The sequence below is a fragment of the Manacus vitellinus genome, unplaced genomic scaffold, assembly GCF_001715985.3.
Source record: "Manacus vitellinus isolate BGI_N305 unplaced genomic scaffold, ASM171598v3 scaffold_22_pilon, whole genome shotgun sequence".
NCBI lineage: Eukaryota > Metazoa > Chordata > Aves > Passeriformes > Pipridae > Manacus > Manacus vitellinus.
In genome coordinates, this window is record NW_021939632.1 from 9,716,698 (window position 1) to 9,741,890 (window position 25,193).

General features: G+C 43.3%; 1 protein-coding gene across 2 annotated transcripts in view; it reads left to right on the plus strand.

Moving 5' to 3' along the window:
* Nucleotides 1–25,193, plus strand: part of LOC103756864 (unconventional myosin-X) — a 90,794-nt gene that overhangs the window by 47,402 nt on the left and 18,199 nt on the right. For both annotated transcript variants that reach the window (XM_025895071.2, XM_018072553.2), the window contains 11 exons: nt 266–374; nt 1,060–1,140; nt 2,147–2,271; nt 3,069–3,183; nt 8,951–9,057; nt 13,298–13,603; nt 17,633–17,672; nt 19,153–19,944; nt 21,986–22,109; nt 22,602–22,845; nt 23,659–23,754. In XM_025895071.2, coding sequence (XP_025750856.2) covers nt 266–374; nt 1,060–1,140; nt 2,147–2,271; nt 3,069–3,183; nt 8,951–9,057; nt 13,298–13,603; nt 17,633–17,672; nt 19,153–19,944; nt 21,986–22,109; nt 22,602–22,845; nt 23,659–23,754 — 2,139 coding nt within the window. The remainder of the gene's footprint in view (nt 1–265; nt 375–1,059; nt 1,141–2,146; nt 2,272–3,068; nt 3,184–8,950; nt 9,058–13,297; nt 13,604–17,632; nt 17,673–19,152; nt 19,945–21,985; nt 22,110–22,601; nt 22,846–23,658; nt 23,755–25,193) is intronic.

Sequence of the window (25,193 nt, forward strand, 5' to 3'; positions counted from 1 at the left end):
CTGCTTGAGAGCATGAGATGGGGTTTCTGGCTCTGCAGCAGAGTGTGACATACAGGGCAGCCTGCGGGTTCTGGGCAGCCCCATGGAAAGTATTAATTTCCTCACTGAAGTGCCCAGCTGAACTGCCTCCTGCAGCCACTCTGGCACAGCAGGAATAAAAATGAGGTGTTTCACACTGGGACCAGGCAGTTGCTGAGAATGAGAACCATCTTCTCACAGGTGTTAGAGGTCTTGCATCTTCTTTCATTCTTTTCTTTTCCCTTAGGCTGGACTTCATTTATGACCTTTTTGAAAGAGTCTGCAGTCGTTGCAATGAAGAGACACTGAAGATGGGCACCCAGAGGCGCAGACCGACTGTCAGTTCCCAGTTCCGGGTATGATGTTTTCCAAGAGAGCAGCAGGCTTCTGGGGAGGAGCAGATGGTTAAGCAAGGCCTGCAGCCAAGAGGAGTCATTCATCCTTGTTTTATGTCCAGCACTGAAAATGTGCAGGAATGTTGCAGTGCTAAAAAAAGACAGTGCCACTGCCCCAAGGATTTCTGTCTGGTGCAAAATGTGAGAGATGCTGAGACCGAGCAGGGTGGCAGAGGGAATATACTTTGCTAAGTATATGAAATTCTTGAGGTTCTTTGATCTTTCATATTGGTTTGGTGTTTCAGCTAAGTGTACGTGTCCTTTTAGGCCACATTTTTTACAAGTATTGTGACAATTCCAATAAAACCTTATTGGGAGGACCTTGCAGGTATGGATTTTACCTCCTCAGATTGTCTGCAAACCTTCCGTTCATTTCACTATTTTATCTTCCTGCATTTAAAGTTTGAGAGACATGTAAAATTAACTCACGTGAGCTATACAGCTCCAGGTAAACAGTGTTAGGAGCAAACTAATTGTGTGGGTATGTTTTGGAAAGGAGGGAATCTCCTGTGTTGTTGAAATTTTGGAAGGCAGAGTCAAAAGACATTAGAATGTGAGGGCTGCATGAAGACCCTGTTGCTTCAAATGTAGCCCCTCTGCCTTCTGTAGTCACTGATCCTTTGGGGTTTGTCTTGTTGCTGTTTAGGATTCTCTCCATTCCTTGATGGCCACGCTTAATACTTCCAACCCATTTTTCATCCGCTGCATCAAACCAAATACAGAAAAGGTAAGTCTGTCTCCCAGCAAAATACATTCATGAGACAGAGGCCTTCATGAGCACTCACTTCTTGCACAAATGCCAGGCAGGTGCCTCAAACTGAGGATAAGAGCAGTTCCTCCTCACCTTCCCTTTTTCATTCTAGTTATTTTACAGCTGAGGAAAAACAAACCCTCCTCCTGGTAATCAGATGGAAAGGCTGCATGCTGAGTATGAGATTATATAGCCAGTCCCACCTCTTTCAGTGCTTATGAAACCTGGAAGATGAACCAGGCTTGTGCAGAGCCCAGAGCTGTGGTAGAAGAAGCAATCACTCCTGTTTGAGGTGCCTGTAGAGAAATTTGTTCTGGAATGCAAGACTTGTGCAGTAGGAAATGTCTCCTGCAGATCCCTGGCTCTGAGGCAGAGGAGGTGGACACTTCATTAGCAAGTCACAGTCCTTAGACATAGGCTGACTCTTGCTTGTATTGTGAACTGTGGCGGGAGGATATGCTGCAAACTAGATTGGGTGGGGAGCTCTGAACTGATCCTTTTTTGTGTGTGTTTTGAAACTGTGTGTGATACGGCAGAGGACAGCCTGCTTAGGGGATTTGTGCCAGAAAAGAATTCTGTAGTTTTTCTCCACTTTGACTGGAGAGAGACTGCAAAGAGAACTGAGTCAGGGTTCTGCACTCTGTATGTGTTAATGCATTATATCTTTGCTTTCCTACCATGATCTGACTGTGAGTGCAGTCTCCAAACTGTTTGGTTTTTTTTCAGGATCTGCCCAGCTCCCTTTCTTCCCATATTCTGCACCATGCAGTGTTGTGAGGTTGCTTTCCCCTTGACCCAAACTTCCTCCTTTTCACCTGGCCTGCCCAAATATGCAGGGTTGACTTTCTACACAGAAACAGATATGCAGCCTGAGACCGTGCTCAGAGAAACAGTGACTGTTCAAGTCAGCAAAGACATTAATACCAAGATCAATATTTACTCTGTCTCTCTTATTTGTTTTTTATTCTGGATCATTATGTAGGCGCCAAATCTCTTTAATCCAGATGTGGTTCTAAATCAGCTCCGGTACTCAGGGATGCTGGAGACAGTGAAAGTCCGAAGAGCAGGTTTCCCTATACGGCGCCTTTTCCAGGACTTTCTCAGCAGGTAATTGCTGTCATTGTCTCATATGCTGTAACAGCCCCAAGGTATATAATTCCATATGATTGTTCCATCTTTAACTGCTGCTTCTGGTATGGATCATTTGTGGGATGTTCTTCTAACCATGGCTTTATTGCCCATAGCATAGACTGATCTGGAAGCCCTTCTGAAGACTTACCTTTAGGGTAAAAGTCAGAACGGAAAAATAGCCAGATGGTCTTCTTCTTTTTTTTTTTTTAGCTTCGCACAGATTTGCTAGTGTGATGCTGTGAAACCCAGCTGGTCATAATGTGTAAAAAAGAAAATACCATACTTAAAACCTTTAGGTGGCTGGAGAAAATTTTAATGGACAGTATAGTTGATGATTAATATTGGAAAGAGTGATTACTTCTTTTAATTAGCCACATCAAAAGGATTTCTTAAAATTTAAGGCTAGAAGAAACCACTGAACATTGCTTCCTTTGTCTCTTGGAGCATTAAATGCCACCCCTATACTGAACAAAATAACTTGTGTCTGATGAAAGCACATGTTTCAGAAAGACAGTTGTTCTTTACTGAAAAATTCTGTTGAGTTAGTATTTTTTTACTGGGATTGCAACAATAATTGCCAGTGTGGTAGGAACAGATGAAGGCTGGGGGATGGAAATTTCCAAACTGGAAGGCAAACACGAAGAAGGGAGGTCCCAAGGGAAGAAGGATTAATGGGAGAAGGATAATTAGAGTTAAAAGACTGGGGAGAGAGAGAGGGAAGGGGGCTGTTACTGTCATAATCATAATCTCATGAGACTCTGTTTCATTCTTAGGTACAAGATGCTTGTGAAGGGAACAAGTCTCTCAGACAACAGCAAAACTGTATGTGCAGGTTTTCTTCAGACCTATGACAGCAGCAAGAAAGAATGGCAGTTGGGTAAAACCAAGGTACTTCATCAGTGTGGGGCAGGGCATGGCTTTGTTCCAGCTGCAAGGGGAGGCAATTGCATCTGGTGAGATTCAAGGCAGTAGAAAAGACAATGCAGTCGTGATCCTTTAAATACACTGGCCTATGTCATTGACCTGTAGCATCTCAAATATTTCCCATATTATATACCTAGAGATGTAGAAGGCTTTTTGATTTTGTCTAAATTCCTTCTCATTGACTACACCAGATTGATTTTGTTGTGTCTGATCCAATTTAAGGACTCAAGGAGAACAAACATGGGTCTCAATTTATGCACTGTAACGTGTGCCATTAATTCTTGCCTCTTGTGCCAGGTATTTCACTCTGCTTGGCTAACCAAAATTCTAGCCTGAGGCAGTGAGCTGCTGCTTGGTATATATCTAAACTGTGAATAGCTAGACCAGCAGATGTGTGACAACTTTCTGTTGTGGAAGCTCAGATGATGGTTTGTGCAGTGAGCCCAGATGTTAGCATACATTTTCTATGAAAAGGTATCCAAATGCTTCTGCCCACTTGCGTAATTCAGATTTTGCTTGTGCTTTGGTGAAAGCTTAACACTTCTCTCTAGCCTGGAATAGTCTGGATTTTCAGAGAGAAATAGATGTGAGCATTGTGAGGTATATTGCTATAGAAATCCAGGACTGTGAAACTGTCTCTAACTTTCCACATACTCCAGTAAATTCTTCAAAGAATATTCCAAGATGGATGGTGTCCAGTGCAGACAGCATTTCTCAATAGTGGGTATGCAGTCCATATCTAGAGCAGATGGTTGTCCATCAAAGCAACTTCTTGCATTTTTTTGCCCTTAAGCTTTCAAAAAAGTACTTCAGAATATTTCCAGGGTCACATTGAAACCAGAAGTGATTTCTAGTGAACATGCACATTTAATTTGTCTGGGAGATCAAATAACAATATTTGTTGCTTTGAGCAGTCATTTCTCAGTGAGTGCATAGACTATAATGTTTTTTCAGAGAGCAAGATATCTTTCTCCCCTTCCTACAGGAGTGGTGGTAGCCCAGTTTGTAGTCTGAGCTATGAGCTCCATGTGACAACCAAGGAAACCACTGGCCATTTTAGTGGGAAGGAGATGTATTAATGTGAAGTTTGGTTGATTGATTGTTTTTTTCACATGCCTCCACTGATACTCAAGAAAGAAGGTTTTATCGCTTAACTGTATTTCTGCTCTGTAATTAAAGTGTTCCCCATCTTTGATTTGAGCATCTGGAGTCTCCTTACTGATCCCTGCAAGCCAGGAACCGTTTTGGTCATTCCTGTCCCTAGATAACCCACATTACTTGGGTGACTGCCAGTCTCCTAGCATTTTAGTATTAAAGCCTATGTGGAGGTTGTGTGTGTTGCAGAGCTGCTTGTGCCTGGAAAGCTTTAGAAAGCAGTGGTTAGAGCTGGTAAACATGGAGTTTGAACGTTCTTCCTAGTGTGACAAGAGATGGAAGATTGCTGGGCTACAGCAAGGGCAGCAGGAGAATGCGTGTGAGGACCAAGCTCACACGCACATACCTTGTGGAGTACAAAAGGTAATAAGCTATATAGCTGGAGTCCAGGGACTACAGCAGAATGACAACAAGCAGGAAATCCAGGCTGCTTTGAGTCCTTGGCAGCAATAGGATCCCTTTTCAGTCTCCATTGTGCATCATGAAGGACTGAGTCCATCTGTTTTCATTCAATTCTTGACCTGCACAAATTATTTTGAAAAAACAATATATAGGTGGTCATTGTGGCAAAGAAAATGTGTTTGTATTTTGGCAAAACACTGGATGCACTCTAATGTATTTTTTTTTAACAATTGTGTCCTGTAATTGAAAAGATATCTGAAGAGCTGTATGTGGCATGTTGGTAAGCAGCAGTCTCTCTGTTTAGGGCCCTGGTTGCTGTAGATTGGAATATTATGGGAAGAAAGAACTTATTAAGAATGGCAGTCTTTGTATTTTTTAATTTCTTTATGCCTGAGAAGGAAAATTGACAGGAGTTGGGAAGCAGTTGAGCCATCTTGTTGGGTTGTAGAGGTTATTTTATATTGGGCATGGTTTGAATTAGAGATGTGTGTCCTGGTAAAGGGTAACAATTCTATTTATTTAAAGAATGGATCACTCCAAAGCTGTCCTGGCATGTTCCACCCTTGCTGCCATGCTGAATGGCTGGCCAGCCCCTGGCTACTTCAAGGTGCTGTCAATCCAAGGTGCATTGCCTTGCCATTTCGTTTTTCAGATGAGTTGCTTGGTGTTCTTTCTTATGCAAAGCTATTTCATTCTTGCTTTGGAGACTATCTGCAACTCAGCTTTATGACAGTGCCTCCAGAAAGCCTGCCCCTAGGGAAGCAGATGCCAAGGTGAGGTGTGCCGAGCAGTGGTGCTTCCTGGTAGCACCTTCCTTGCTGCCTGTATCCAGCTGTTGTGTCTTGGTTTTGGAATACAGAGTGCTTTTTCTGTATTCATGCTTTAGCTGGGGCTGGGTAACACAGGCCTAGAATACTTGGGTTCATGAAGAAAAGAGCCTTAATTTTTCCAGAGGCTTTCAGGTTAGAGTGAAGTGAAGCTACCACCTAAGGGATAGTGTAGGGCATTGTCCTGAAAAGGAAGTCCCCTGTGTGGCCTTACTGCCACTTTTGCTGCTACAGGTGCAGCTCTGGGTACTCAGGTTGTGATTCCCAGAACTAACCTCGGCACATGGAATCGGGAGTAGCTACTGAAAAAGGTGTGACAAACCACTGGGGATGTAACCTAGGAAGAAGTATAGGGGGTGGGTGAAGAGCAAGGCTTATAGAAAGGGGAATACTTCCTGCAAAATGAATGGAAGGATAATTATATCCCTTGCAATTGTTTGAAGGAGGAAGGAAAAGACTCTGTGAATTAGTGTAGGGGATTGTGAAGCTTGGGAAAGGAAACGGAGGAGGAAGGGCAGGATGATCTTTGTGTTTTTCATTAAGAATAGAGCAGCTGCTGTGCTGGCAATTGTCAAATTAATGTTTATAAGAAGTATTAATGTATGCAAGGCAGGTTTTATCCGATATTGTTGGGAGTTGAGGGCTTGGATGCAAACAAGCAGTGTGATGATGAAAGAGGTGGTGCTAAGGTACCCTTGTCTTCACTGGAGATGTGCTGGCATGGACCAGCAGTTTCCATGCCCCTTTCCTCAGTGCACCTGGAACTTCTGCCATACTTGCCCATACCCACAACACAGATTTCTTACAGCTGTTTAACACAGTAATTCTTGCTATTTGAAGGCATTAATTTCCACATTTCAACCTGCTGTTTTGCAGGGCCTATCTGAAGGAGGAGGTTGCTGTACATTGTTTGGCATCCAGGTCACAGTGACCCACTTCCTGCTTTCCCAGTGTTGTCCCCAAGAATCATATGATCCCACTTTTGTACACATGGGTGCCCATTCAGTGTCTGCTGATTTATACGAAAGCTTAACATGTTTGCTGTCACACTGATGGTGCATACAGGCATTACTGAGGTTGTGTGAGGAATGCTGTGGTGTTGCACTGTGGTTTAAAACTTGGCCAGTGTCTAGCATGAGTAGGTATGATAGAGGTAACTTTGTATGTTTTGTTCAATCATTCCTTCCTCAGGTGAAAGTGATCTCATGTTTTCAGAAAACAACTATGAATTATGACAAAAATAAAGGCCACCTTCCAGTTTATTTCTACAAGGCATCAAAAATATTTCTGGACTTGAATGCCTGTTACTCTTCCTTGTCATCTACAGGAGTCTTAAAAAAACCCAAACAAACCTGCAAAATGCCAACAGCTTATAAGTAGATATCATTATGATATTCGAGATTAACCCCTCACTCTCAAGTGTATATAGATCCTATAATCCTACAGGATTAGGGTTGGATCTCATAGAACTCTGCATGCCCTGAAGTTTTTTTCCCCCTCCTTATTGGCCTGGTCCAGCAAGACAGTGCTTGCAATGGAAATGCTGATGGCCTGACTATTTTTGCAATTTGATGAAGATAATGGACTGAGACAGTGTTTTGGTGGCTGCATTCTTGAAATGGGTGACTGCTGCTTGGTTTTGGAATGTAATGGAAAGAGCAATCCCTGCCTCAGAGAAGTTTTTAAAAGATTGTTTAGTTGACAGAGGGAGTAGATATACAACTTGCAGGGAAGGATGCCAGCTTCATGGTTGGCAGTACCTTGATAATGAACCTTCTTTTAAGGCTACCCACGGTTACTTAGTCATTATAAAACAGTTCCTTTCTTAAGGCCATTTTAATGGAAACTGCTTCTCGAGAGAAATTTGAGTCCAGGAAAGTCACTGGCTATAGGTACTAACTCAGGGAGAGGTGTCAGTATGCAGTGGTCATTGCAGGGGGAAAGAAGAGCCTTAGGGCATGAGGCCAAAAGCAGTGATGGAAGGGAAGGTATGCAGAGATAATAAGGGGGAGGTAAGTGGGGAGGAGGAGAGTTTGTACAGAACACTGAGACTAGATGACTGTTCAAATCTCTGGCCTCTCACCATAACCACATGGATCCAATATACTTGTAAGGAGTTTTTACTGATTAGTGTGGTTCTGCAGATTGAGGAGTGTCAGCTCACACCCTGCATACATGGCAGTGCTTTACCAAGTGGGGCAGCACTTTACTAATGTAGCCTGTTCTGCTGCTGGCCCTTGAAGTGCCAATGCCAGGCAGGAGGTCACACGAGCTTGACCATATGGCAGTTGCTGCTGTGACTGCAGCTTGTATGGACATACCTTAGCCAGCTTATTCTAGGCTAGGTACTGCTAGCAGTGTACCCACAGCGCCGTGGAGCTCCATGCAGGCTGCAGTCCATCTCAAAAAGCAATGCATTTATTTCAGGAGTTTGTGCTGAACCCTGTGCTAACCTAATGCAAGCCAGCTGCTTTAACATTGCTCAGATATGTCAGTACAATTCCTGTAAACATGGCCTTATCTTGCTTGTATCTCAGTTCTTTTGTCTCTTAAGTAGCATCTTCATCTTTCACAAGCATTTAGCACCGAGCAGAGGTTTGAAATACAGGTGATGGAAGATGCTTGAGAATTAAAATACTGGACATTGAAGTGCAACAGTAATATTTGAAGACTTGTACTGTCAAAGCTCAGTTGGCCCTAGTGCATGCTGCACTGTTGAACCTCTTCAGCACGGAAGCATCTCCACCCCAGAGTTCTGGAGGTTGGTGGAGGGCTCCAGCTCCGGTGGGCTGAAGGTACACACAGCTTCGCACCTCGACTGGGATTTTGGCTTTCAGACTGCCTTCCATTATTAAGCTTGCTGTTAAGGTTGCTTCCTGGAGTCCAGAAATATAAAGGTTCCTCCCTTTCCTTGAAACGCGGAGGAGTTTCTTTGCAAAATATATAATCTCCCAAGTAGGTCCCGGTGCCTGCTGCAGGGCGGTACCGGATTCTGCAGGGAAAGCTGTCAGCTGAGAAAGAGTTAATCACAGGCGCAAGCACGGGCTCTACTCCTCCCTCCTCTTTCCCTCCTTCCTCTGCTCCCTCCCTCTCTCTCTCTTTTAAGTCTTGACCACAGAGTGAGGGAGGCGGGGGTTGGGCACGGAGTTTGGCTCCTGCCGCTGCAAAACTTTTCCCCGGCGCTCGGAGTGCGGGCGCCGCGGGGCAGCGCCGGGGCAGGCGCGGGGGCCGCCCGGGCACGGAGCGCTCTCCGCGCCGCTCACCCGGGGATGAAACCTCCCGGCTCTCCCGGGGACTGACTTCTTTCCTCTCTTTGTGTTTACTGAAACTCCTCCCCGTGGCGTCAGGTTTTCCTGAAGGAAGCTCTTGAGCAGAAGCTGGAGAAGGATCGGGAAGAGGAGTTGAGGAAAGCAGCTATAGTCATCCGGGCCCACGTCTTGGGCTACATGGCAAGGTCAGTGCTGGGGGCTGCCCCACCATCCCTGTGCTTGCGTGCCTGGATTGCCCTGACCCCCTGCTTTGCTCTCTAGTCCCCTAGCATCCATCCCGTCTTCCCCTCCTGTATTCTAAGGGAGAGTTGCAGGATGTGCCCTCCCTGCCAGCACTAGCTCTGTTGAAACCTTCCTGCACCTTTGGCACCTTTTTTAGTTTTGTGCACGCTTGCACCCTCCCTCAACGCTGCTCAGTAGGCTCCTCGGGGACCTCTGTACACATTGCTTGCCTCTGATGACACCTTTTCCTTGCCTTCAGGGCTCTCCTGGCTGGGCCCCACCTACTCTTTGGGTCCTCTCCTTTTCCTTGTGCCTGTCAACTCTGTTTTCTGCTCCCCTGCAAATTGCTTCTTCCTCACTTGCAGCTCTGCCTTTGCTTACCCTCTTTCCTCGCCCTGCCTGTTTGCCTCGTGATCTCCCTCTCCTTTTAATTAACTCTTCAGAATTGGTTTTTGGCCAGCTCTGCAACAGTAATCTCCTCTTGCCGCTCCCTTTTGCACCTGACCAGAGAAGGTTTGGGAGAACAAACTGCAGGCAAACTGCCCCTCCTCTGCCCCTCGAAGTCAGTGTAACAGCTGACTCCTTAATGGCTGTGGCATGCACACTTAATCCCAGTAAGATGCTCTTTCCTGGCTAGTCTCTGCTCCAGACACCTGTCAGTCAGGGGTGTGAGGAGGTGAAATCCCTGGCCAGCAGCGCTGTTTCAGCAGGCACTCTTCTTAGAGCTCCAGTTACACCAGGTAGCTCATTTTGCATTGGGAAATGTGTGCAAGGGTTGTACCCTGCCTTGCCAGTGTGGAATATCAGCAGAATACACATTTGGTCTCTGGAGCTTTTATTCATTTATTTATTTCCCTCTAGGAAGACAAATGAGCTAGCTCTATTGTTTGTACATGAGACTGCAAGTTTTTTGTGTCAGGGCCTCTGCTCTGTTTTACTTTGTGTCTAGCATTTGGAGAGAATAGTAGGGATTAGCACAGGAAAATTGATTTTCTGGGAAACATCACCGCAGGCATACTGGATTACTGCTTTTCTGAGTTCCTGGTAAGGTAGCTGCTGCCCTGTAGGGCTGTGATAGAAGACAGCGTGGCAGCAGTGTTCCTCTTGGTTAGAAATCTTGTGGTCCTTCAGCCTCCACAGATCTGAATTCCTCGTCCCACATGTTGCCCTTCTGAGTCTCATCTTTAAGAACAAGCTGTGCTTCTGCAGCCAGAATGGAAATCCTCACAGGTGTCTGGAGGTAACTGGACTTTGCAAGGGAGGAGAGCAGGGAGTGAACAAAGGTTTTCCAGTCTTTCTCTCTGGTTCTTTCCGTGAAGAGTTTCCAGTTGCATTGCACCTGTATTGAAAATAAGTCCAGCAGGCAGGAGTTCATCTGGGCAAGTGCTGAATGGTCTGTGCAGAGCTGGGCAGAAGTCAGGAGTACCAGTGAGTGCTGCCTTAAACTTGATACCATTTCTGCTAGTTTTGCAAGTATAAGTGTATTTAAATTCATTTGGTCTCATGCAGAATAGATTGGCGAAGGAAGGATTTTGCTGGTTCCTTCCCCTTTGTGAACTTGTTCTGTGAGCCTGGAGAATCAGATTTTCTTTGCTCTCATTCCCTGCAGCCTAGTATCTCTGACTGGTCGCTAAAATGTAAGACAGGGAAATCAAGCCAACTGAAATGACCCCATTTTTATGTAACTAATCTGTGGAACTCTGAGATGCTGGTAACAGCTTCACCAGCCCAAATACACATAATGCAGGATCCATGTGCAAATTCGGCTGTGTCCCTGGATTCTGCAGGACTATTGATTAGGAGAAGAATACAGTAGCAAATTGCTCTATAGTCCTGTGTTGTCTAGTCCTTGGAGGCATAACTGCCAATTTCTGCTCATTAACAGAATAATTAACTAAATTTCAAATAAAGCTTTGGAGCCTTGCAGCCACTCCGTCTTCTCTTGTGTGATACATGGTCAGGATGTCTCCCAACCCTCGGCATGGGCCGCCGGTCGAATTTCTTTGGCCAGTGCAAGAGCGTGAGTGGAAGGCTGAGCAAGGGGAATGAAGTTCACAGCCTGTGTGCAGCAATTCCAGCTGAAGGGCGTCTGCAAGCTTGGCTGTGGTCATGAGGAATGAGGGGGCACTTCAGCCTGGCAGATTAGCAGGCAGAGCTGGCCTGTAGCTGGGCAGGGCTTGGCACTTGAGAGAGTTTCTGGCAGATGCATTTTGTAAAAGTCAGACCACCCTTTTTGATGCACTTATATCTGCCTTGGCAAAGAGTGCACATGCAGCTGTTCACACCCCATGTGCAGGACACAGGGAGGACAGAGGGAGTAGGGGTGAGGGGACTGCAGCTCAGGAGCAATTAATCTAAAACCTCCTACTTCTTATCACGTCTTCCCTTTCCTCTTCTCTATGCTTCCTCCCTTTGACTTAATACTTATGGAAAAGAGTGTGACCTCTGCACACTACTACCATTAGCATCCCTCTCCTGATTTTCTTGACTGGGCTGATGTATCTGATGTGCGGGGAGGTGGCAAGCTGTCAGCATGGGTCCCTGTTGCCATCTGAAGGGAATTTGATTGCCAGGACAGGGATTTTGAGATGTGTCTTTTCCTCACGGTGTTGCAGAAGGTCCATGGGAAGGATATGTGAGAATACTGTGATATTTCCAGTGTGCTTTCTAGTACTGTAAGACCTCACAGGATTACTGTAGCCTGTTGGCTCAAGATCCTGCGTAGCAGCCCCATAGAATTTCCCTCTGCAAATTCTGATTTGGATTAAAGAAGGGTTTTATTTGAATAGTACCAATGATTGTTTCCCTACAGCAAGTTATTAAGGTGTCTAAATATATTAAGTTACTTTAAAAAATGCCCACTTATTTTCAGCCTTAATAGTTGTCGGCTTCAAGTTGGTTAAATCTTGTTATATCTCCTGTTGGAAAAATAGAGATGCCACCCAGAAGTGTGGTACTTTGCCTGGTATCAGCGTTTTCTATTTCTTAAGGCAAGTGCTCTCATTCTGTAAGGCTGAATTTCTGATTCCAGTCCTGCTTCCTCAGAAATCACTTGAGGATCTAACATTTTTCTTGGAATGGGGGTGCCAACACAGAATAAAAGGATAAAAGCCCCTTCTGCGCAATATTTCCGCTTGCAAGTATAAGAATCCCATTAGTATTTTTTTCTATAGCATTGTGATGGGAGTTTGCCTTAACCCGATGATCTGGGGCCCAAAATTCCATTTTTGACTTGCTGCTTTCCAACACAGTTGGACATCAGGTGTGTTTGGCCTTTGGTTCTTCAATACAAGACCTTATGGTTGACTCTTTTGGGTTGTTTAGTTTTTGTTTGAATCTAGCTTACAAATTGATCCAGATTACTGTGTGCTAATAACTTTTGCTATTTGCTCGGTTTGTACAAACTTCTACCAGGAACTCTTTTTCAGGTCCTTGATAAAAGTTGTAATGCAGAGCCAAAACCTGATTTATTTAGAACTTTACTAGAAATAGGGAATTGTGATTCTTTTGTTTTGGGGCCCTGTCATATTTTAGAGTGCTGTAAAGTTGATTTTCATATCATTTGATGATCCTTGTGAGTCCCTTCCAACTCAGGATACTCTATGATTCTTGTTTAGGCAAAATGTTGTGCAATAGAAGTATTTGTTTATGTGAACCTGTTAAAATGTTACATTCAATGATCAATATTGTAGTATCAATGTGTTTTCCCCACCAGTTCTATTTTTGCACTGTTTTTGCTTTTTCTGGAGTAATTTGTGTTTACCCACTTAAAAGATGGGGCAATATGGGACTTTGTTCTCTTATAGTTAAGGTCATTTGTATTTTACTATAATAAATTTGTTTTTATTATAATAAATACACACTGAATTATTATGTTAGTTGCACAGCGAATGTGTGTATGTGCAATGCAAGGAGTCTTTGGCCCAGAGGACTTTCGCTTTCTGTGTGCCAAATAACCCATCCCTTATCCTCACAGAGTGTTCACAAAAGTAGGTGCCTATTGAAACAAACCAGTGGTAGATGTAAGAGGGATAACAGTGAGGTGAGTATGGTTTACAGGTAGTGGCAGTAGTGGAACAGAAATTGTGTCATTTCCAAACAGTGTTTTTCCCCAAATAATTTTTCTGTGGATGTGGTCAGATACAAGAAGTGCAGAGCATGTATGACTTCACTGGCGCATGAAGTGTCTGGTTCTGTTTTTAGGAAGAAGTATCAGAAGGTGCTAGCCAGTGTCGTTATAATCCAAAAGAACTACCGAGCGTACTTCTGGAAGAAGAGCCTGCTGCGACTGAAGGCCTCTGCGGTCACCCTGCAGAAGCACTGGCGTGGCCGCCTGGCTCGCAGCCTCTACCAGCACCTGCTGCAGCAGGAACTCAGGCGGAAGCAGGAAGTGGAGGAGAGAAGGAGGCGAGAAGAGGAAGAACAGATCAGAAGAGAGGAAGAGGAAAGACAATGGCAAGAAGAGGAGGAGCGTAGGAGGAAACGGGAAGAGGAAGAGGTGAAGGAAAGGTACAGGATGGTATCTTACACTCACAGTTCCCTGGCTCTAAAGCTGCTAAAGTGTCAAAGCGAGTCTGGGGCACTGGCATGGTGGTAACACTGGAATACCAGTTGCATGAGACAGTGTCCCAGTGCCAGCAGGCAGAATTGTGGTGGCCTGTGGCCAGCATAGAATAGAAAAGCAGCATGGAAAAGGAGTGTCCTGCTTCCTTTAGGAAAGGTGTATTTTTACTTCTGTTTAGTGTTTTTTTCTTTGAAGTCTACATACAGGAGACAGATTCACTGATTGGGCAGAGATGCATAATTCTCTCATTGCCTTTGCAGCAGTGAAGGAAATTTTATGCAGTCTTCCAAAATCTGGAGGGATTAGCAGTGTGAGAAGGTACCAGTATTTTAAGTCTTGGTGCAGCAGGATCAGAGAGCAAGTTGTGCAGCATACCCATGCTACTGCAGTTGCTACACTCATGAGCATACACATACTGTCTCTCATCAGGGATATGGATGTGTCAAGAGATAGGAAAGGTAAGGGAAAGCTAATGTGACAAAAAGAGGTAATCTGTGAGCAGTGACAGTACACCTAAAGAGAATCCTGCACCTCATGCATCATTTACTGTTCACTATGTGGTTACCTACCTCCTATCTATTCTACTATCCAAACTGGATGTCTCCCTTGATAATCTTCTGTTTTAAGAAGCGTGAAACTTTAACTACAAGATTATTATATAAATTTCAACAAATAATCATGTGATGTTTGGTTTTTCGTGAGTAATTGGTTACATTTCTTCTAGGCTTTTATTACTTACTTGTCCCAAAGTTGGATCTTATCAGATTGTGTGGCAAGCATCAGAAAATTTTACAGTTAGAAGCATGTTGCAAGGAAAAGAGATAGCCTGCAGTTCCCATGGAGACAGTAGGGTGTTGTATCTACTGGGACAAGACATGGAGTTAGTGGTGCCAGTGATGAAGTTTGGTCAAGAAATTAGTTGAAAAACACTGAAGGCTCCATTTTTGTCTATGTGTCAATTTTCAACAGTAGCCTCATCAGCATCTTGAAGCTGGGCAAGTTCAGAGTGTCAGTAACTAGTTTGCAGATATCAAATGCTACAGACGCTCTCTCAGGTCTGATGTCCTTATTGTCCTAAGTAGAGTTTGTCTATACCTAGATAGGGTGTGGCCTCACCTTTAGTACTGTGTGCAGTTTGGGGCACCACAGTATAAAAAAGACATTAAGCCATTAGAGAGCATCCAAAGGTGGGCCACGAGGATGGTCAAGGGTCTGGAGCAGAAGCTGTATGAGGTCACTTGGTCTATTCAGCCTGGAGAAGAGGAGACAGGGGAGACCTCACTGCGGTCTTCAGCATCCTCATAAGGGGAAGGAGAGGGGCAGGTAAATATCTCTTCACTCTTGTGACCAGTGACAGCACTCAAGGAAATGGCATGAAGCTGAGTTGGGGGAGGTTTATTTTGGATATCAGGAGAAAGGTTTTCAGCCAGAAGTGGTTGAGCAGTGGAACAGGCTTCCCAGGGGAGTGGTCATAGCACCAAGCCTATCTGAGTTCAAGAAGTGTTTGGACAATGCTCTCAGGCGCATGGTGTCCTTTGCAGGGCCAGGAGTTGGATTCAGTGATCCTGATCAGTCCCTTCCAACTCAGCATGTTGTATGATTCTGTGATGAAAGGAAGAACCTATCTAGCTTATTGATTATAGTGGTTTTGCCCTTTAGTTCCCAGCCCATGAAAGATGTGTTCATCCCAAGCATCATAGTAACCAAGTGTCAGTGTTTCTAGAAATCAGGTGAACTCCTTGTTTTTCTTTAATTTTCTAGTTAATGTCAAAAGGCATCAGAGTGAGTAAACAAAAAAGGTACTAGCAAACCAACTTGGCTAAATCCTGAACTTCCATTTAACCTAAAAAATGAGGTAGAAGTCCACAGAAATTGCAGATCGGCTGATCTACTGAGAACAAGCAGAGACAAAATCAGAAGGACTTAGATGCAACTTGAGGTGGAATGAACTAAAAGTTGGTGTGCAATTATTGTGCATACACTGCTTGCAAAGGGGAGACATGGAGTAATTTGGTTTACTGTTAACAGGAAGAAAAAAATTATGGAGAAAGCTGAGGTATTTGATGCTGTTTTTATCTTTCCCAAAAGTTTAACTGTTGAAAACTAAATACAATTAGCAAACATGTGCAAAAATTCAGAACATAGCTTGGTAATAAAAGGTTAGAAAATGCTCAGATAAGTTCAAATTACAAAGAAGGAATTGGGACTTGGTGAAAATAATGTTTGAGTACTCTGAGAACAGAGTACTAAAGAACTAAAAGCAGTTCAGAACAGTAGGCATTCTCTTTGTCCTCCTATGTGGACAGCAACAGAGTTTCCATAAAAATGGAAAATTCCAAACATTTTAAAATTGTAAAAGGAAGAATGGGGGAATTGTGGACCAGTCAGCCTAACCTTAAATTCAGGAATATAGTGAAACAAATAAACAGTTGTAAATGCTTGATAAAGGAATCGAGAGCCAGTGTGGATGTCTGAAGAACAAACAGGATAACTGAATACAGTTATCTGAAAAACAGGATAACTTTCAATACAGACATATACAGATCTACAGTTAGGAATAATCAAATGCACAGGAAGAGAAGGAGGAATACCTACTTCAACATCAGGAAGAAGGTCTGTAGACTAAATTGAGTATGTCACCAGGGTCATGCTGTGTGAGAGGAGAAAGCAAATGCTGTATATAAATTTGATTGTTTCTGTGAGATGTGGAGGTGATTCTTCTGTACCGCTTGGTACTGGTAAGGCTTCAGTTGAAGTACTGTCCCTGGCTTTGGGTATCACATTTCAGGAAGAGTGTAGATCAGTTGGAGATGACTAGAAAGCAGCATGAAGTATCAGAAGTTTAAAAATGTGAGGAACATTTGCAGGAATTAGTACATAGATTATAGGTGGTATTCCTAATTTGTTTTAAAATGGCTGTGCTTCTTGAGACCTGTTATCGTTTAAGACCTTGAGTTGTTTAACTCACCATGACTGTTCGGGATCCTTCAGTAGAGTTGGAGCCATCTGGATCTCACTTATGTCAGTTTTGATTTATAAATATTTCTTGGATTTTTTTCAGTGAGTGGGCACAAGAGTGAGAGCTTTAAGGACTTCGTGACTTGCAGCTGCAGTTTAGAATTTGGCTGGGAAAAGCTGCAAGTCCTGGGAAATAAATATCATTGCCTTCCTGTTCTCCCTCGGGTTGAAATATAGATCTGAAAGTTATCACTGCCAAGTGGTAACTTTCTTCCATCCAGCCACATCCTATTCCTGCTCCCTAAACATGTCCCTGGCATTTGTCTGTCTGTTGGTTCGGCTGCATGTAGTGTACTCGCTGTGGAGAAAATGGCCATAGTGGCAGCTTTCCCTTGGAGTACAACCTTTTTGATCTGGGTGGAGATGCAACACCGTGGGATGGGTTTTTTTCCTCTGCTCATGTTTACTGTGAAACTCTGACTCTTACAATCTTCACTAGTAAACTAGGTTTTGCATGCCACTGAGGAGTTGTGCAAACTGGGGCTTTAATACAGTAAAAACAAAACAAAACACAAGTTCAGTGCTGATATTACAAAAATTCTGTTTTGTGTTAAAAATCAAGCACTGTTTCCTCATATCTATCAATTACACAAGTACAATCTCAATATTCAAAGACTTATAGTACTTCGGAAGATTCTGTTTGCGTTTATCATGGGTCTCATTTGTCTTTCTGTCACTGTTACCAATGTCCTTCTTAGTGTGTTCCAACTAATCCAATTTCCTAATTGATCTGAAAGTTAAGTACGTGGGGAAAATCTGTTGTGTCCACAAAGGTCATGCCAACCACAGAGAATTGGATTTTTACTAAATTGCAAAAGCTTTTAAATCAAGTCTTACAGCAGGTACCTCGTTTTAACCTTTTCCATGGAGGGATGATATGTCCATGTAATTCTGAAAGCCTCATGCAGGATAACTGAGTCTGTCTCTGATTGTCATGTCTTCTTTTTTTTTGTCAGAGAAAAGGAGCAACTGAATGCACTACTCAAGGTGGCCCAGGTAAGTTTAACAGTTACTCTTTTCACGAGTTCTCATGAGTATCTGTGACGCGTCCTTCATTGCCTACACTTTGCCTGGAGCTGATATTGTTATTGCAGCAATACTACTTTAAAAATGGGCTTTGTTCACTCAAAACCTGCAGGTGTTTGGCTTTGGCAGAGGTACATAGAGTTAACAAGGTAGGGCTTTTGTCAAGGCTCATGTACCAGCTTGCAGAGGTTCTGTTTGAAAATTTCTATATTGAACATGCAGCATCCTTTTTTATCTCTACTGCTTGAACTTATTAGATGACCTTGTGATGTGTTACACTGTGACACAGTCTGGTTTGCTGGATTGTGCCTGTAACAGCCAAAATAAGAGTGCAACCTACTGCTGCCATGGCTAAAATAAACCCTTTGCTATTAATCTCATTGTTGGGACTTGACATATGAAAGAGCAGACCACCTACCCTAAGGTGTGTAAAAATAGCTCTGTATCTCGTTACTTCTTTTCCCAAACCACTTGTTCCCCAGCTTCAGACTTTGTTCAGGAGAGATGACAGAGTATAGATATGCATTCATCCATAAGTAAGAATCAAGTAGAGAACAAGCAACAAGGTAACTAAAGAGAAGGAGCATTGTCATAGTCGTATCAGGAAGTACATTAAATCCTTTTGGAATTTATTTTTGCTTTTTTCTTATGTGTGTATATTTTGTCTAATGTGTGTATGTTTTCAACAGCCTCTGTGGAGGGCGGTTATGGCTTTATCATATAGCTAAACATCAGTTGAAGTTATCAGTGTCTTCTAATTATTGTGTATCTGCTAGAAATTTCCTGTTACTTCAGTGTGGAGAATAGAATAAGACAGAGTCTTCAGCAGCCAGCCATCATTCATCCAGTGATGCTAAAGAATGCCAAGGAATTCTGCGTGGAGTTTTGGTGGGGTGGGGTTGGAGTGGATACAGTCCTGCTTCATTGCAAATATCCCTTCCCGCCCTAGATTCTGATGGTCTGACCCCTAATTCAGGAAGCAATGAAATTTCCAGATCTTTTAGTGAATTTCTGGGAAATCTTCAGCTCCTAAGCAGTCTATGCATGTATGTATTCATATATAGTTGTTTTGTCCTATACATGGGTATGTGTGTGAGTTAGCTCAGAAAGAGAGAACAGACTTTCAAACTGCTTTTATCCAAATTGCAGTGTACAAAGGGCTGTAACATGGGCAGCAGACAGAGAGGCTCTTCTAAAAATTCACTGATCCCGGTGAGCTTCCCTGTATGATTCAGAAAGGAGGTAGGCTGCTGGGAAAAAGGAGGTACCTGAAGATCCAGTAGTTCTACCTTTAACTTTTACACCATGAATGATTGCAGGGTGCTTGGAGTCATCTTTTTGCAGATGGTAAGTACAAGGCAAGCACAGGAGACAGGAAGAATGAAAGGTCCAGGCAAGGAACAAATATAAGTTGAAGAAGCTGCTTTAACACTGTTATAAATTCTTTAAGGTGGAAACAGTAAAGACTGAAGAGGTGGACATTCCCCTGCAAGAAGAAGAGAGACGTCAAATGGAGGAGATCTTAAGATTGGAGAAGGAGATTGAGAAGTTGCAGCAACAGAAAGAAGATCACATGTCTGTCATCTGTGAAGACGCTAGGAATGAAATAAATCGGCAGCGAGAAGAAGAGATCCAGAGGCTGGAAAAAGAGGCATCAAGGGTTGCCCAGGAGTTCTTGGAGCTGCTGGATTTTGGCAATCTGGATGAAAGTGTCCAGAACTTAGAGCGTTCACTTTCTAGTGAGGGGACACTCAACATTGACTGCAGCTTGGTGGCACCACTGGCTGAAGAAGAAGTGGATGAGGGTTTTCATGCCGATGACGAAGGACAGCCACCTTCTAGTTTGGTGATCTTGAATCAGCATGGCACAAGAAACAGCGATAACTACTCAAAGGAAGTTGCTGACACAAGCCTTTCACTTCTCCAGAGGGAAGTGGGAGAGGTTGTCCCTGCTCCCAGACAACCTGTGGAAAGAATCACTAGCCCCAAGGAGCAGAGAGTCATATCTGACCCAGCAGAAAGCATTTACAGCACTGTCTCAGATACACAGAGGAGTAACAGTGGAGAGGCAGGAGAGCCGATTTACACTTCTCCCCCAGATGTGGAGTCTGACTACGACCATGAGGAGTTTGATGGCTATGGAGATGCAGTTAATGCCTCAGCTGAGCCTCTGAACGGTGAGGAGGGTCTGAGGCACTCCCAGGGTACCAGCGTAGACTCCAACCGTGGCAGCCTGGACTCGGTGAGAATCCCTTCCTTCACCTTTCTGGACATTAGTGTGAATTTGTTGATATTTATAACATCCGTGCCAGAGCATGCTTGCTCTGGGTATTGTTACTAATATATAACTCTCTCTTACATCAATAATCATCTGGAAAAAAAGGAAAGAGTCATAGACTGAAGGCCAGAGGGCTTGTGACTGTCTGGTGTCTACTGGTACACAAGCTAGCACACATGTACCTATTTTAGATTGTTTCCATCATCATCACCATATGTTAATATAATACTCTTTAGGAAGAATGAAAGCAGGCAGTTGCTATCTTGTAGGTCTGTATTCTACCTTAGAGAGATTTCACAGAAGGGACCTAAGCTTCCAGTAGGCAGTGACAAGGCTGTGGTTTGATTTGTCTCCATCACAAAAACTTCCCTTGTTCTAGTTCCGTTCAGAGTCAAGAGTTTATTCTCAGCTGCTGTGTACAAGTTAAGCTATTCTAAGGCTAGAAGAAGTTACTGTGCTGATCCAGGCTGGGTCCCAGTGCACACAACCAAGACCACTGAACCTTTTCATTCCTACTGCAGGGACAGTGACAGGGTAGTAAAGCTGTGCTATTAGCCTTGCACTTGAACCATCTCATCTTAGACACCACAGTGGCTCTGGACTTCCTGAGTGCCCTCAGGTTAGCTGCTCAGTAATGCAATGATAAATCTCCTTGCAGAACAGGGTGTCAGATAAGCCCACATAAGATTGTGAGGAGTTCAGGTGTGAAGCAATGACAGCCACAAAAATAATTCCAATAAATGATGTCCCTAAGAAGAGATACTTGAACTACAAAGTATCTTTTTGAAAATGATTGATTTTTGAGGTTTTTTTAGAATTCAATTTACTTTCTTCGATATGCTTTTACAATGACAGATTGTGACCTTTCTTAAAAAGTTGCATGATTTTTCCTGTTTGCATTTCCCTAATGTCAGCTGCCAGCCATCAGAATTTTTTATGATGTGATCTGCTTGAGTAAAGGTACCTTCTCTGTGGGCAGGTACTCACAGATCACTGTCAGGTAATCTTCAAGCCATAAATCATTCTGTCATAGCCTAGGCCAGTTTCTACTATTCTTCTTAAAATGTAAATCGAAGTGAAGGGGTTTATTGGGCTCATCAGTGAGTAAGACTCATGAAAAATCCAGTTGATACTTTGTCATAGCGTGAGCCACAGAAAGAGATAACTCCCATCAGTAGCTGCTGGTTGAGAATACCTGATTTTTGAAACTTAATGGCAAGGCAGAGAGAGAAGGAATGAGTGGAATAGGGATGAGGAAAAAGAGGAGCACAAAGGGGTCACAGGGAGAGGAAGAAGGGAAAATGAAAATAAGCAACAGGCATTTGAGGAAGGAAGAGGTCTAAGGAGCTGCCTTCATTAGTATTAAATTACTGAAGCCAATCAAAGGTTGGCTTTAAGGTATTTAAGGTAAAGGAAATGATAGGGTAATTTAGGATTTCATGTGTGAAGTACTTTCTTATGGCTGAGGGCCATTATCTAGTTGGAGAACAGAGATGAGTAAATTCAATACTATTATTTCATTAATTCAGATCTGTGTTTTTAGGGTTCATTTATCCTGGACTGTACTTTTTTTCCTAATCAACCCGAAGGAAGTAATTTCTTTGCTGGGGTTAAATCAAGTGTTCCGTCTTGTCTGGCATTTTGGCTTTTCTGCCAGAAAAATCAGAAAACTTCTCCAAAATGAAAAATTCTCTTAAGCCCATTAAATTAGATTTTGCAAGGTGGGCTCTGCCTTGAAACAGGAAGCTTTGTTACTGCAGGTAACTGGAGTTTTCTAGCCATGTCCACTGCTCTCTTTTCAAGTATGAAAATTCCATGCTCTTGCTTTAGGCATTAATGGGTAAGCTGTCAAGCCTCTAGTGTTACCGTACTGCTTTTTTGCAAAGGGACTATGTGTAGTTTTGCACTTTCTGTATATGTGACTTCTCTAACCTTGTTAAATTTCCTCCAGTCCTCCTGTGACCAGGAGAACCCAAGTAGCCTGTATTTCTTCTTTTCCTTTTAGTTTCTGGAGAGCGAAGAAGAAGTGGATGTTTACATTGATACAGATGAAGAGTTTTGTAATGGACGAGTCACTATCTTCAATGGCTCAGGACCACCCTATTTTCACAGTTATCTCTACATGAAAGGTAAGTCTATTTATTTTGCCAAAACTATGGATGGATGGAATCCAGGAAACCTGCTTTCCCCTTCTGTTTCTCCAGAATCATCATCTTTATTTGCTCTTAGTTCTCAGTTAATTCTTCTTTTTTTCTTCTTCTTTTATTTAAAACAACAAATAAAATGAAGAGGTAGGAGGTGAGTGTCAGGGATATCTTTGCCACAGAGACCTAATTGTGCCCATGTGGTATGGGCTTAAATGACTCATTCTGAGCTACAAAACTGAAGACAGTACAAAAACATTTGAGTAGTGCGTATATTGCTGTATTTTGTGTTTGTTTCACAAGTTTGTTCTGTTTTTTTTCTCTGTCTGAAATTAAACATAACCTCGTTTCTCTCTTCAGCTGCCTTGCTTCATGTAGGAACTGAAGTGGCAACTAGTTGTACCCAAGAAGCAGGATCAGAATGGAGACATGGCCCTTGTTGCATGTCTGATGAAATTTTGCTCCCTTGCTTTGCAGGAGGTCTCATGAACCCATGGAGGCGGCGCTGGTGCGTTCTGAAGAACGAGGCCTTCATGTGGTTCCGCACCAAGCAAGAGGCACTGAAGTCAGGCTGGCTCTACAAAAAAGGTGGAGGCATGTCAACGCTTTCACGCCGCAACTGGAAACGCCGTTGGTTTGTGCTTCGAGAATCCAAGCTGATGTACTTTGAGAATGATAGTGAGGAAAAGCTGAAGGGGACAATTGATATCAGAAGGGCAAAGTGAGTGACAAAATAATCCCATTGATCCCTCATACTCACTCTCTAAATCAGTAATGAAGTGTCCAGTGCTGCCAGTTCATCGGCTGGTGTACCTCTTATAGGGCTGGGAGAATCAGAAACAAAGGAGGGAAAAGACAATTACAGCTTCTGCTTTTACTCTGGAGGGAGTCTGCAATTACTTGGTAGTTCTTTTCCCAGTCTTGCATTTCATAATCCAGCAGGAGCTCTTTCCAAGCCATGGATGGAGCCAGACCAGGAGGGGCTAATTAAGTACATACCCCATGCATTCTCTCCTACCCAGACTCCATCTGTTTTCTGGCTTCTCCAGGCATTTCACAGAGGTAGTATGAAGCTCACAGCATGATTTGAATTTGGCAGCATGTGCCGTGCCTTTTGCTGAGTCCTGAATGCTCTTTCTGCTGCCATAGTTAATTCCTCAGCTTATGCTGTAAGAAAGGAGAAACTAGTCACCTATTAGCATTATGTGGACTGTAAAGTGCCAAAAAGCATGGCACACCCGACTTTGTAAACAGACCTCTGTATCAACCTCCCTGTTATCTCTTCTTCCATCTAGTCTGCTGGTGTCTTGAAGAAAATCTGTGTAACACCTTAGGCTTTGGTTTTTAACTGTACAGATTTTTTAAAACATCTTAATGTGTATTGGAGGAATTTTCTGTCAGAGTTACAAGCTGTCTGTACTAGTTATTTCCCTTCTATATGGTGAAGGGTATTATGTGAAAGAATCAAGCAGAGGGAATTTAGGCCTCTGAAAGGTTTTCAGTTTTGGCTCTTGTGCTTCCTTGTGTTTTCCAGAGAGATTGTGGACATTCATGAAAAGGAGAATGCTTTGGACATTGTAACAGAAGACAGAGTTTATCACATTGTTGCGGAGTCACCAGAAGATGCCAGGTATAAGAGGGAATTTTGTTAGATGTATTCGTTCAGTGCAGGTCTGACCCAGGTACTTACGGGAGAGCCTGAGAAACAATCACTTCCCTTTTGCTGGGGAAAAGAGGGGATTTGTTCCGGAGTGTTGTTTCATGCTTCCTGGGAGGTACCACACTTACTTTGGGGAATTCCCATTGCAGCTACCAAGATGGTGGTTCAGCCTATTAGTCATAGGACTGCCACCTTCTCATGTGTCTGTGAGCATGCTGAATTCAAGGGTTACTTCAGGAGACACACAAACCTTAATATAAACTGGAACATCTAATAGCTGATTTATTTATTAAATGGAATCTTGAATCAAACAAAAAGTCTATTCATGTTGTCTGTAAATGATTGCGAGAGCAGCTGGATTTTATCCAGGAGACAGAGAAAAGGCTGCAGCTTATCAGAGTCTGTAGTGTCATCTGATAAAATCTTCCCAGTGCAAAGCAAACAAATGACTCATGTCCTTCCTTCTTGGCATCTTGGCCAGACAGTGGGAATCGGTTGTTTAGGGGAGGTTGGACAACCTGTTCTGGCTACGCAAAGCCAAGTTAAGAGGTTACTGTCCCTAGCTGCTTGTCTCTTTCCACTTTTACCACTTTTAACCAAGGCTTCTGCTCTCTCAGCCCAGACAGTGTAACTGATTCTCTGATCTGCTGATTCTGTGAAGTTATTTAGGGTCTGTTATTATTTCATTTGGTGTAGGGAGAGGAAGGGAGAAGGTGTGTAGACACAATTATAACAGAAATGGACTAAAGATCAACACATGAACAAGAAACACGCAAATTCAGGGGGCAGTAGCTGAAGGTAACTTCTTAACCGAGAACTTCGACAACTGCAATGCCCCAAGGTAACACGGCAGAATTGTTAGGACAAGTGTAAACAAAACGTGGCCTCTGTTCTCAGTCTCTGTTCTGAGGGAGAAGAAAGCACGAACACTTGCACTAGCAAAGGGCAGATTAGCAGATGTTCTAGAGTATCCAGTTTGAGAATCCTCCATGAAGTGTAGATGTTTGCTGATCTCGATGGAAGCCGCAGATAAGAATCTGCTTGTTCTGCAACAGTGATTAGCCTCCAGGTATGTCTGAAGTGAGAAGCCCTTCCACAGACAAAAAATTAACTCCAAATTCAGTTATAAACAAACGCATGATTAATTGCCAGCCATATGACTTTCAAGTTTATTAGCAGATCAGAGAGAGACTAGTTAAAAAGGCTCCCAGACGTCTCTAGGACTCTAGTCCAGGAAGATTCCCAACTAACTGTGTTTTTACAGCTGCTGTATGCTCTTCTCAGTCTACTGACTTGGGCTCTTTCTAAGGCCACTGCTTATTTACAGTTCCTTGAATAACAAGTAGAAAACTGGATTTTCCTGGAGCAGCTGTCAGTGGGTTGAAGAACGTGCACAGAATTTTCATGGA